Source organism: Petromyzon marinus, chromosome 54, assembly GCF_048934315.1.
Source record: "Petromyzon marinus isolate PM22_M1 ecotype Great Lakes invasive population chromosome 54, UKy_Petmar_22M1.pri1.0, whole genome shotgun sequence".
Lineage (NCBI taxonomy): Eukaryota > Metazoa > Chordata > Hyperoartia > Petromyzontiformes > Petromyzontidae > Petromyzon > Petromyzon marinus.
Genome location: NC_133720.1, coordinates 2,884,965 through 2,898,701, shown reverse-complemented (window position 1 = coordinate 2,898,701; position 13,737 = coordinate 2,884,965). Strand labels below are relative to the sequence as shown.

General features: G+C 41.9%; 1 protein-coding gene across 2 annotated transcripts; it reads left to right on the top strand.

Annotated features, from left to right (window-relative positions):
- Nucleotides 1-153: 153 nt before the first annotated feature.
- C54H16orf87 (chromosome 54 C16orf87 homolog) lies at nucleotides 154-12,272 on the top strand. Of its 2 annotated transcripts, none has more exons than XM_032974596.2 (4): nucleotides 154-464; nucleotides 2,500-2,605; nucleotides 8,532-8,741; nucleotides 11,359-12,272. In XM_032974596.2, exons 1-4 carry the CDS (start codon nucleotides 396-398, stop codon nucleotides 11,475-11,477), a joined length of 504 nt encoding a protein of 167 aa, XP_032830487.1. In that variant the 5' UTR covers nucleotides 154-395; the 3' UTR covers nucleotides 11,478-12,272. The 2 variants fall into 2 exon arrangements, with proteins under 2 accessions (XP_032830487.1, XP_032830486.1); XM_032974595.2 differs by having other exon boundaries at nucleotides 11,356-12,272.
- Nucleotides 12,273-13,737: the final 1,465 nt, after the last annotated feature.

Genomic DNA, 13,737 nt, shown 5'->3' with positions numbered 1-13,737 from the left:
GGCCAATAGCGCGCGGGTCAGTGGAGTGGAGGGGGCGAGATTGGGGTGGTGGGGAGGGGCGGGGCTGGGGGGGGGAATAAGAGGGGGCGGGGCTGGGTGGAAGCAGAGAGAGAGGGGGGGGGGATGGAGGAGGGGGATGGGCAATGGTGGTGGGGAGGAGGAGGGGGGGGAGCCCTTTTGTAAATTTATCGTAAATCGAAAGTAAAAAAAAATTATAATCTCGCCACCTTTATTATTCGCGCGCGCCCGCGCCGCAGCCGCCGCCGCCGCCTTTACGCGATTGTTAATTCTCATTTATTAATTGCCGCGTAATAATTTAGTTTCGATGTCGTCCGTGCGTACGCGTGGCTGAAATCGCGGTAACGTTTTGTGGCGGAGGTTTAAACTGCAAAAAAATGTCCGCAAATAAGTCTAAAAAGAGTACCAAAACGGCGACCAAGAACTGCCCGCGATGTGAACAACAGGTAAGGGAGGTGGAGGAGGAGGAGAGGGGTGGCAGGGAAGAGCGGTCGTGGGTTCGCGACAATTTATTGTAAGAAATGTTTTTATAGATTTTTTTTGAGGTTTTTTTTTAAAAAGGTCCGCTTTGTTTTTAAACTAAAAAAAAATCTATAATAGTTTTTGTTGTTGTTGTGTGTTAAAAGAGTTTTCTGAGGAAAGTTTTATTTCGGGCGGAGGGGAAGGCGGATTTGCCTTTTTTTTGAGCCTCGCAATATCGCGCGCGCTGGCGGTCGTCAAGCAAATGGTTGATATTAAGTTATCTTTTATTTAAAAGTTCCTCTGCTCGTACGAGTTTTTTTTTTATATAAATCTGAAAGCCGATGCATTACAAAAGCGACGCTTTTGTTTTGTCTGTCGCACGCGCGAGTTTTTATTTTTTTTTAAATTTTAATGGGCAAAATAAAGTTTGTAAAGCGTCGCTTCGTGTAGGCGAGTTAAAGTAATATTTTGACGGTCGTGTTCGAAGTGAAGTTTGCCTGCTGTGGCACTCTCTTAATGTGTACAGTATTATATAATGTGCGATTGTTTCTACGCGTTGTTACGGTCGTTTTATCTCGTTAAGTCTTCGACAAATTGTTTAAATTGGGCACAGTTGCGATGTTAGTTTTGCTCGTTGTGAATTAAATGGGGTTTTTTTGTGTTAAAAAGTGCCCCCCCCCGTGTTCTACAAATTAGGTCAAAGGTGATTTCTTAACGCCGATGCCAGCGTATTTATGTTTAAAAGTTACACTTTTTTAAATTGTGTTTTAGAGTACAGTGTTAAAGAGCTATGTTTAAGGCTTTAGCGTGAGTTATTAAGTGCCTCGCTTTAATTGTATTGATTTTGTCACGTACTGTGTTGCTATTCAAGTGTACATTGTATTGCACTGTACTTCACAAAGGAATGTTGCTTTAGGCTTGTGCCGTAATTATAGTAATAGCGTAGTTATTACTGTATTATTTATAATGTTAGGTGAAATAACGTCGTGTACTATATAGCAATATAGTAAAATGAACATTAGTCATACCAAATAATAAAATTACATAATACATCGATTAACAATATTGAGCTTATTCATTATGATATTGTCTTTGTAATTGTATGATGGGGATCATAACATTTAATAATCTTAATCAAAGTAACATTTTACTTGTTGGTGATATTTACCAGTCTTTCGTAATGATACTAAATAATTACAATCAAATCCAGTAAGATGAAGCATTCAACAGATTATAATCGCACAAACCTTGTGCTATTGTCACTTAACTATTGCGGTTATTTAATTGTAGTGTATAATGGAAAGACGAGTTAGTAATATTGGTGCTTGTAAAACGTTCCTAAACTAAATTAAACAATTCGAATAATCTTGTCGATAAGCGATGACATTGTACTAACTGCATGTGGTACATCTAATATTTACCGTGACCATTACAAATAATTGAGCTTGTTATTAAGTGTTATAACATGTCAATAATCATAATGGTGCTTCTTTAAACAATAATTTCAATGTGTACAGCTTTGCTATGCAATATGAAGACGCTAATTACAAATACAATTTCTATTGATAGTGTTAATCGGTAATTATGTTAATACCGTAATAACCGGTAATACTGATATATTTTATTCATGTACTTAACACCTTTTAATCAATGCGACTTTTTGCTGCTTGCCAGTCATTTTCACATTAATGATCGGTAATTTTTTATATTTTTTTATTAACGATGAGTAATAATGGTTCGTTTAATAGCAACATACAAATGGAATGTCTGCTATGCAAAAGGGGCCTTGTGCCCGAAACGTCTGTATCGCAGCGTAACATTTGACTTCGAGGGCAGTGTTGTTGAGGAATCTCATTTTGTTTGTTACTTTCACGTAATCTTTGTTATCTCAACGTAAATGTAGCAGCAGCAGCAGCGAGTGACTGCCCTGTAAGAATGAGCAGCAGTACAGTAATGTAATGCTCCTGTGCTAACCCAATGTGGCGCGTGTGTATTCTGTTTCCCCACACACGAAATTAGATCCCGGTCGCTTGCAAGTCGTGTACTTGCGGGAACATATTTATCAGCAGAAAACTCCTCAATTTGGCCCAAGCAGACAAACCAAGACCTACCCCTGCTGTACACGGTATGAGCTACTAAACATTTTGTTTGCAGGGAAAGCTTAAAAAAAAAGTTGCTTTTGGAGGTGTATACGAATCCACATTTGATTTAATCGCTTGAGAGCTGACTTGTGATGCTCGTGATATATTATTATTATTACGAGCAATCCACTGCTGAATGAAGGCTGCCCCCTTCTTTTGGCTATTGGAGGGAAGATGCGTGACCATACTTCACCACGCGGGTCGATGAAGGTGCACGCAGTACTTTCCCGACTTGTGGGAATTCACTCGCATTGAGGTGACCCTTTCAGGATTGGCCCAGGCACACCTCCAGGCGTGCAGTGAACGTGTTATACCGCGGTGGCTAGGAGATGTTAACTACCTCTCCTGGTGTGCAGCCTGCTGCTGCTGTATATTTGGAGTTTACATGTTCTCCCCGTGGTCGCGTGGATTTTTCTCCGTGTCCTGCGGTTTTTCCCCTCCACATTTTAGAGACGTGCGTTTTTAGCTGCTAGAAATTTCCAAACGATGATAATCCGCCACGTCATTGGGCCATCATTTGTTATAGCCACGTCACTTCTACAAAAAAGAGCTGTATATTTCAGTGGGCCTACCTGGTAAAAAAAATAAAATGTATTTGTAAAAACACGCTTTTATGAAATGTACTAAAAAGTAAAAATATATATTTTCAAGTACGTTGCATTATATGTGTATAATATACTGTTGTTGTAACTGACTAAAAATACAAGCGTGGGGCCTGACGTAAGGGACCGTGGGTAATTACAGCCAACGTTAGTTGACCGTGGACAATTAGACCAAAGCCGAAACATAACATATAAAAAAGAACGTTTAAAAATATATATTGTTCATGATAGAATATAGTATTGTCATCAGTGACATAAGTATACCAAGTTTGCAGTCGATACCACATTTGGAAGTGGGTTAAAATTGAGTTACAAGATTTGAGGATACTACAACAACAGACAGTGAGTTAAATAAAAACGTGTAAACAAAACGTTTTTTGGCATGGTTGAGACCTTGCCTGGGTTGTATTGATGACACCCTGGGTTGTATTGACGACGCCCTGGTTTGTATTGATGATGCCCTGGGCACCCTTGCAAACGATATGTTCCATCTCGAGAGATTTATTCGGGAAGAACATTTTAACAAGTAAATCAACCAACTTCCGTATGTACGCCAGTTTTTTACATTTTTATTTGCATTTTGTGCGCAACGCTGACTTGTTAAAATGTATACGAGGGGCATTGATGCAAAAAAAATGTTTTTCTCGACAATGTGGATGGACTTCGGCATTGCTTGTGAATCGTAATGTTGTATTGCTCTCATGATTATATGGACGCATAAGTTAAATGCACTTGGAACAAAAACAAAACCTAGTTCCTTTTACCAAACTGCCCGAGCATGTTTTCTAGATATTTTGAACCACGATGAACTTGTAACAATACCACCCACGGTCTTTGAGGCCACTCTAAACCCCATATTTTGATTTCGGCTTTTCTTGGAATGCAAATTTAAAACTTGATGTCTAAATGCATGATGTTAGAAATGTGGAAAGGTGATTCATAAGGTACCCTTGGTGCAACCCAAGCTTAGTCTTAAGTCTTAGAGACTTTACACCAACTCGCCTTTTATTTGATTTACACATGCTAACTAGCCTGTGTTTATAGGGGTGATTCACCAAAACTTAATAAGTAAGCCCTTTCCGTTGATGGAAAACAGACAATTCCAACTGCCATTATTCTGTTCCACTGTTGAAAGTGAGGCCACTTTAACAATATATAATGTGTATTGAGGCGTCCATTACCTCATCTTTATCAGCCTTTAAGCTATAATAAGTGAGGCTCAAAACATGTTCAACCAGAAATTGAGAAAAAATTCGTCACTTCGTGTTCACTTATTTTCAGCACGTTACGAAATGCGAAGTAATGATATTGTTGAGCACGTTGTGAAGGCTTCGGAGCCCTTTTTCACTTTAAAACGTTGTTTAAATTAGCAAATACAAATCCTGACTGATGGCATGGATTTTGAGTGTGCTGGAAATTTTCCTCTGTGGTCCGTGGCATTTGCCATGCTAAGTGTTTCCCCATTTTCATGTCCGCTGACCGTGGATTTTGGCTTGTGAATGAAATGTTGAAAATGTGCGCCGCCGCTTACAAAAGGCAAACAACCACCTACCACACCCTAAACATACTTAAAGCACGTAAAAAAAAACCTCAAGCACTGTATGTACAGTGCAAAGGAGAAACATTCATGAATCTGCAAGACACAGGATGTATGTAAATATGGTTAGTGTGTCACGCCACCACTGTGCTTTTACTGTATGCCATATACTTGGGATGTTTTCTGAACCTATAAAACCACACTGACTAGCATGGTGAAGTATAGTCAAACATCCTACCATGCTCAAAATGCACGAAGAATTTCTTAATCCTGCAGTGGATTGACACGCGTTAGTAAATTATTGTATATTATTAATGTTTAATCTGTTCGAGTTTGCATGGTTTTCAAATGAGCCATCATTAATATTTCACTAAATTGTGGGCTGCTCTTAGCACATGTTGCCTTTCCCAGGTGGAATGAAGCGGCTTGGGTTGGCACCCGTTCTGGTTTTTCCCGAGATCTGTGAATCTGAGTGAATATTGGGATATGGTTCCCAATATTACCATGGTACTCTTTTCCGGGGGGAGGTATTGAAAGATTTGTAGGAGTCGCGCAGAAGGAAGTGGCAGTACATTATAGCACGCCTCTTTTGTGCGGTTTTTGCGGGTGTTGATGTGAAAACAGGAGTTCATTTCATGGATAAACACGGATAAATAAGCTGCTAAGAGTTCCTCATTTTGCATTTAGAATGAGAGTTCTGTATTAAAGTAACCATTAATGCGTGCACGAAGCTCTTCTATGTAAAACATGTAAACAAAGAAACAGATTTAGTCAGGTAGTGCGGTTCTTTGTTAATCTTCTTTTTGAAAAAAAAATCACCCAGACTCTAAATGGGGTTTGACCTGGGATTTCAATGCAGATTTTCATTCATTTATATGCACTCGCCATGCAGCCTCTTGCCCTGAGACCCTCCCTCCTGCTGTGAGATGCTTCCCAGTAAAGTGGGAGCCACGACATTGGTGGGCGCAGGGGACTGCCGTGTTTAGTACACTCGTATAGTTATACCTTTTTTAAAGAGTTTTAACAGATATTAAAAGAGCAAGACCTACGTCTCCAAACACAAATGTTCTTTAGTCTCTAGGCCGATTGGCTTTCTTGACCAATAATACTGAGGAGCAGTTAAAGCGAGCGCACACACACCCTGGACTGGTTTTGTACTTCTGGATCTCATTAGCAGTGTCCAAGCTTGTTAAACATACCACTTGGTTGCCAAATGTTATGGGCAAGAGCACTCGGTCTAAATGACGGTTACACTGTTCAATGCAAATAGCAATATTGTACTATTATTATGAGTGTGCTTGTTTACCCAGGAACGCCTCAATTGAGTCTTATTACTTTTTTCAGGAGGGTCACGCCAAGTTTCCACAGTAGGGGGCGAAGATTGCGGCGTGTATTCCAATAGTTATTTTGTGTTGTCATGCTTTGTTACAAAGGTAGGGCAACATTTGGACGATGACGCCGACACAAAATTGCCTCCTTTGGCTCGTGACGTCACTGGATCATGCATGACCTCGCGAATGTTTTAGTTTAATACACCTGCAAGTGTTCATTTTAAGTTTGAATACACTTGCGGTGTTAATTAGGCCGGCTGATAGATTTCAACCGCCTGAGCCTTTGTATATATACACACACATATAAAAAAAACCCATTATACCTTGTGAATAATTCTGAGCAATAACCTACGCAAGCAACCATCTGTTCTGTTTTCACATACAAGATATTGTATTTTAGTCCATCAGTCTCTTGCCTGCTGAATAATAGTGGTGTGGAATGCCGAGAGACCAACGGAATCAAGCAAAATGGTGTGCGGAGACGACGGAGGTTCAGTTTGTTTTTGAGATAAGGGAACGTGGGGACCACTTTGCATTTTGAAACATAAGCTGAAGCAAAACCTGCTTTTAAGTCCTAAATGCATCTGCACAGCAACAAGAAAGACTTGGCACTATTCCAGGGAATGCAAGCGAAATACGAAATGACAACGTTTATCCTTGACTTTGTGGCCAAAGTCGATATATACCATCGACTACTCGTGCATTTCCATTTATTACCTGGACTTATTTTTTCATTCCACATCTACCAGCTCGAGTTATGTCACTTAGAGCGTGTGCGCCAAGAGTCTCATTGTCCACATTGTGCCAAGATGCCAGTGCTGTATTTTTAATCATCGTGACAAGGGCAGGCACGTGATTAAATACTCCTGACGTAATTTGCTAAGCGAGACAAATTACCTGTGGTGACAATGCTGAAACTGGAACTCCCATTTTCTTTTGTATCCACCAGAATAATCCTAAAGCCTGGTATCGTTCCCAATGATTGAAGCGCCATGAATGCACCCGATGCCTTCGCATCTCCGAAAGCTCGGTGGAGTTGTGCCTGGTCAGAAGTTGAAGTGGATCACCACCGGGACATGCCAGGAGTTGTAGTTTTGGGGCTGCGAGGTGTGGTCAGGAGATGGCAGTGCAATCTCAGGGATATTCCAATTTCTTTGGACATGTCAAACATTCATTAACAGTTTTGGCCAAAGATCCATGCACTTAAAAGAGTCCAGAAACCGGATGAGGCTTTTGTGGGTAAATAATTGACGTGATTTTTTTTTATTTCTGAAACTGAATTTCAAGCCATGGAGGCTGACCATGCCCTTTGTCTTGCCCAAGCTTTTGTCTGTTTAAACCAAGATATGTTGCTCATTAGCATCCACTGAATATACATTGTTGAGAAGGAATCTGTGGTAGGGTGACGTGTCAGATGACTGCAATGTCTGTTGCTCGTTTCCTGCCAGTGGAATGAAAACACAGTGTCGCTCTGAAGAATGCTTGCGGAAGTTATTGTGCTCGGTAACCTTTTTTTGAGGGTTAAATACAAGGTTTGCTTCCTTCAATTCGGTACCGAAAGAACATGTAAGATTGATTTTTAGAAAAATGAAATTCCACGCCATTTGTGTCACTATATATGGAATTGAGCTGATTTTAATGTCTCCTTTAAGTTAGTTGTGGAGAAAGTACATTTTAAGTTTACTTCTTGGTAAGATATTAAATTCATCTTCGGGAAGTTAAATCATTGTTGGTATTAATGTCCTTGTTTGAGTGGAGGTTTTTTTTTTCACCCCCAAGCATCACATGGTACACCACAGTCATCTGCACCGCATCAAAACTTTTGCGTTCAGATAGTTGCCATAGGATCGCTTGCATTTATGCCATCTTGTCTATAAGAGGGTAAAGGTTCTGGGGGGGGGGGGAAACACCTTTAAACAAGTACATTTTCAAATAGTTGCTTGAAAACAATGTTTGTAAAACTTGAAGGCTAATTCACGTTACCCATTTTTAAACATCGGTACATTTAGATCAAATTCGATAATTGAATTCATGATCATATTTATTCATACTGTAAGAATCTCAGTTAGGAAGCTTTTTTTTTTCCCCCCCCCCCCATAGATGTCCAGTAGTTTCACAGATCTGAATATGGTGTTGTGCGCCATGTGTTGTGTGCAACACGGTCCCAGTGGCTCGCCTCGCGTACCGAAGAGACCTACGCTTTTTGCGAAACGTCTGACTGCCGTTCGATGCGCGGTACAACCCGAAAAGCAAACGTCGAGAGAGATCCGGCACGGGCGCGAGGAACTCGTTGCGTTTCATCCACATCTCGCGTGCCCGATTTCGATTCGAATGCAATTCCTTTTTTTTGTTGTTGTTGTTGTAAATGAACGAAGGTTAAAATGATCAATTTCCTCTCCTCTACGTTGTTGTTGTTGTTGTTGTTGTTTTATCTTCCAAGTCGAGACAAAACCAGAGTCGAAACGCCGGCGGCCCGAGCGTGCGCGCAGAGATCGCTACGGCTCGTGCTCGGGGAAATCGTCGGACGCGCGCAAGGTGCCATCGGGCAGCAGCAGCAGTAGCAGCAGCAACGGCGGTGGCGGCGGCAGGGGGGACAGCCGCAAACGGGGTCGGCCCAAGGGGTCGCCCAACAAGGGCAAAGATGAGAAAGGTGCGTCCGCAAATAATCCAAAGCTAATGACGTTCGCCTCGATCGTCCGTCCGTCCGTTTGCGTTTTGTCCTGTTTCGTACATTCTGCCTGGTTTGCTCCAAATGCCTTTTTTGAATTGTTTTGTTTGTATGTTGAACTTCTTTCGCACCGTGCTGCTCTAAGGTTGTGACTTGCTGACCTGCCCTCACCCCACCTGGAAAACTGTTCAAAAGAGCTTCGTAGCTTATTGGATTCTTCTCGTCTAAATAAAGATTATGATTCTGATAAAAAAAAAATAGAATTAACTTCAATGATTGGCTTTTTTTGTTTGTGGTTGGTGCAGTAAGCGAGTCAGGCTTACTGTCGTGACAATTATTCAGTGGCTGGAGGGTACAAGACATTTTTTTCTTCAGCTTTTCCCTGATTTTTATGTGTTTTGATTTAATAGGTAGGACCTACTACCTTCGTTTAATTTACACTGTAAAGTATTGCGATGCCCTCTTAAATGGGGGCGAGTTTACGCGAATATAAATGGAATTAATGAACGGTGGCTTGAGGCATTGGTGATTGGATCTGGGGTGCCACCACGGTGGTGAGATATTAACTACCTCGCCTGGTATACAGGTCGTGGGTTCGATCCTGACGCTTATTATTTGGAGTTTGCATGTCTCTCTCTCCATGGTCGTGTGGATTTTTCTCCGGGTCCTCTGGTTTTTCCTTTAGAAACCTGCATGTTAGAGTACACATTTCCACACGATAAGCCACTTTGTTGAGCGATCATTTGTGGCCAGGTTGCTTCTGAAAGGGCTATGTAGCTCAGTGGGCCTTACCTGGTAAAAAAAAAACATTTAACAGACTAATTTCAGTTGTGTCATTTTTAATGAACTGCAATCATAAGGTATTTGTAATTTTGAAAGCATTCTTGGAATTGTAATTGACCACAGGATTGCGCTGAAGTGACTAATAATGGGCACGAATGATGTGTCGCAACGTTTAGCTCCACGTACTTGGGAGCGTCTTCGGGAACTGAACACGCTGCTGTCATAACCCAGAAACACATTCGATGGGAGCTGTTTCAAAAAACACATTTGAGAACTACACAGCACCACGACCGAGAAAATAGCTGCACATTAACTTCAATGGGACCGATTGCACACGGCCAATAAAGTGCTATTCACAGTCGGCCCTTTAAATTAACACTGCAGTAGAACACAACAAGGAGCTGGTTTTGTTTTCCGCTAATACACAATGGATTGATTCATCGCGAGAGAGAGAGAGAAAATGCTGCGCGGTTATCTTTATAAGGAATTGCTTAATAGCTTTGCGTTCGTGGTACTTGGAGGTGCCGTTGAAAGTCTGCGCGAACATGTTGCGCAACGGAGCATAAACGACGTGACATTTTTTTGCACAGGTAATGCATAGTTTAGTTTCGAGCTTCCTTCCCACCCACATCATTTTAATACTGTTAACGGCGCCACTCGCTTAAAGTACAATCGTGTAAATTTGACATGTCCCAATTGTTTAACACCAGGTATCATTGTTGATGTATGTTAAACTTCTTTCGCACAGAACAACCGTGCTAATCGGGGGTGCACTTAGACCAGACAATAGTCCGGTGTAATGTTGCATATCCAACTGTAGGGACTGGGGTGTAGTCGGTAATGTGACAAGGTCAGTTACACCGCATACATCGGTGACTGCATGGGCGCAGTTAATTCGTCGTGGTATATATTTTACGTTCTGATATATATATGACGCACTGTACCGAGTGTCTCGACAACACAGACGACTCCAAATACCAACAGAATCGTGTTACGAGCGAGCGTACTCATTTGTGAGTGAAATGACCTTCACGTTTCCATGTACACTATATGCTTTTCCCACATGCACGTGTTATTAAAGCAATGTATTGTGTGTGTGTTTTACATCAGAATGTAGATTACTGTATGAGCCCATGAGCGTGTGTGCGTCACGCCTGTATAAACATAAATATGTAATGCTTTATATACAGAGGAATGTAGACCCAAACCCCCCCCCCCATCGCCGCCCTCTCCCCTTGAATGGCGGCTTTTCCACCACATAAGCAAGAAGTGGCATGCGTGAGAAGTTGCAGGGGCTGCACCTTTTATCGGTGTGGGGAAAATTAAATACACAGTCAGGAGTAAGAACATTCAGGTGGTTGGAGAGTGTCTCATCAATAGCAGAAATTATAATCGTGTGGTACTGTTAATGTAGAGTTTTACAACTACGATGTTGAAAATTCATTATTCTCAAGGCTCCCCTAGTTTAGACATTGCCTCTCTGCCCACATAACATTGCTTAGACATGCCATTATTCTAAACATTAACAGTCCGTGCTGCAGAAACGACGAGAATTTAAATTTGTCATCTGCAAACCCAGGTGTTGCACGGATAATTGTTTTCTCCCGTGTGCATTTGGCAGCCACAATACCCCAAATTGTTATGGCCGTTGTCACGTCCTGGCCTGCCCCTACTGGACACTTGTGAAAAAGAGCTTCATAGTGCATCGGATTCCTCCAGTAGAAATCCAGATTCTGATTGTTAACGTTCACTATCACGGGGTAAAAACTCTGCTGAACCTTCTCACCGCCTCTTCCCCCCCCCCCTCCCCCAGCAGAGAAATCTGAGCGCGAGTACGACATTTACGCGGGACTGTCCGAAGAGAGGGCCTTCGTGTTCGCAGTGGCGCTTGCCGAAATCAACCGTCGCATACTGAATCAGAGAGTGGCTCTCTGACGCACGCTCATCCCTCATCCCCCCCCTCTCACCTACCCACCCCTCCTTCGACGACCACCACTACCACCTTCCTCCTCCTCGCACAACCAGACAATGGCCTCGTTTCCTCGTCACAAGCAGCGGTGCGAGCGACACAAAAAAGAATCCCTTCTGCGTAAAGACCGACTCGCGTGCTCTTCGGACGGCACACGTGCACTGGATGGAAATGCACTCCGCGCGGTTTGGCGCTGCATTATTCCAAGACGCGCGATGCAACTGAAAACGCGTCCCGATTTTGTTATTTTTGTGCGAGCACTATATATATTACAAAAAATAATCCTTCCCTCCCCCCCCTCACCACCACCACCCACCCTCTTACCGTACTCAAAACTTGATTATTTGCGATGTTTTTTTTTGTGATTTTATTTTTTGTTGGCGCTGGAGACGGCATGTGTGTGTGTGTGTATATATAAACACTCAAGCCATCATTGAATCCCTTTTTGGGGGGGCGGGGGGGGCGCAAGTAAAACGACATTTCCTCACTTGCACGGCGAACTACGGCACTACACTACTGTCTGACATGCATTGCATTAATATTTTGAGAACAATGTTCATTTTTTTATATTTGCTTCGTGTACACACTTGAATTGAGCTATATAAAAATAACGGCGTTATGTATTGATTGCATTCAACTTTTGATATTTGGTACCAGTTTAAAAATAAAGGAAATACGTAAAAAAAAGATTGCACATTTTTAAATCCGCATGTACTGGCATCATTATGAAAGACTTTCATTAAAGTATTGGGTGATAATTGCATTGTCTCATGTACTATTTTGTTAACCATGTGCTGTTATTTACATTGTATAATTAATCCATCCTTTTTGGAAACAAGAGCCCCATCCAATGGCAAGTTAATGTGTGTTCAGCTTTATTTGTATTTTTTAAATGTGTAATCTGGTGTCGGGAATTATTTTGTTCAATGTGCTGGCGCAGCATATTGTCAAACCAATTTTTACCACAAGGCCTTATTGTTGCCATAGCATTTTTTTAAATCCAATTTCCAAACATGCGAGAGGTTTCCTGACGGAATCTTAATACTGTAATGTATTTCTAGCGCAGAATTGGTCGAAGTTCTTGCTTGAAATAAGATGCTGTAAATGGTAACAAACGTATTGTGTAGCAGGTTTATCCAACCAAATATGTGCTATTTGAAGTCCACATGCATTATGAAACGCTGCATTTTCTTGCTTTGAATAGCATAAACTGCTCTACCAATTCCACTCCGTTAAATTTTTTTGGTGTAAAAATTCGCCCCCCACTACAGAGGGCATTGCAATACTTTACAGTACATAAATTAAACGAAGGTAGTCTGACCGAAAAACCAAGACGCGTGTATAAAAATATCAAAATGAGAGGACATACTCGAGGAAAAGATAAAAGGGGGGAAAAAGTGTTGCAGAGTTTCCTAAACCGTTTCGATACTCGGAGCCAATCTTAGGGGCCGGTAGAAGAGATCCACATCTTAGGCGCCACACTCGAGAAGGCCCATAATTACATTTATATAGCGGCTTTTAATCAATGATCTCAAAGCGATGTACAGGACACAGCAGCAGACGCGGCATGAAAATGATCTAAATACATTTTAATAATTTGCTAAATGAAGTTTAATAAGCGGAAACTTAATAGGTTTTAAGGCGCATTTTTAAAATGTCCAGCTTCGGAGATCCCTCTGATATCTCGTGGAAGAGCATTCCAGAGCCTGGGGGCTACACGGGAAATATCTCGGTCACCCATAAACCGAAACCTCGACCTGGGAATTCGGAGAGAAGATCTGCATCATGCCCAGATCTTAGGGACCTTGAGTGGATACATGGGTGCAATGATGTTGGCTGGGGCAACATTGTTCACTGCTTGGTAAGTTCACAATAGGATGTTTTAACCGTATTCTGTGAAACTGGAAGCCCGGTGCAGTACCTACCCATGACTTTGCTAATGTGGGAGGAATTGATGATGGGTGGGTGACGGTTCAGCGGTCGCAGCACGTTTGCAGCTTGCTGTTCACGGAAGTTCGTGGTTTGATTCCAGCGGCCCACCCTGGTCATTGCTGCAGGGTGTAATAACCAGTGTATCTTAAAGATCCTCTGACGATATTCGCAACAGAAGGCTTATTAATGTGGCTACCGTAAAGGTCCACCTTTTAATCCCAAACGTTGCCCTTTTTGGATTGCCAATACTAATGCCCCAAGTCACTTGCAAACGACCCTATCCTGGTCGAGGTT

Coding starts and splice junctions, on each gene's coding strand:
- C54H16orf87 (XM_032974595.2), top strand. CDS start 396: ATGTCCGCAAATAAGTCTAAAAAGAGTACCAAAACGGCGACCAAGAAC. Junction 2,606..8,531: donor ACCTACCCCTGCTGTACACG/GTATGAGCTACT, acceptor TTATCTTCCAAG/TCGAGACAAAACCAGAGTCG. Junction 8,742..11,355: donor CAAGGGCAAAGATGAGAAAG/GTGCGTCCGCAA, acceptor CCCCTCCCCCAG/CAGAGAAATCTGAGCGCGAG.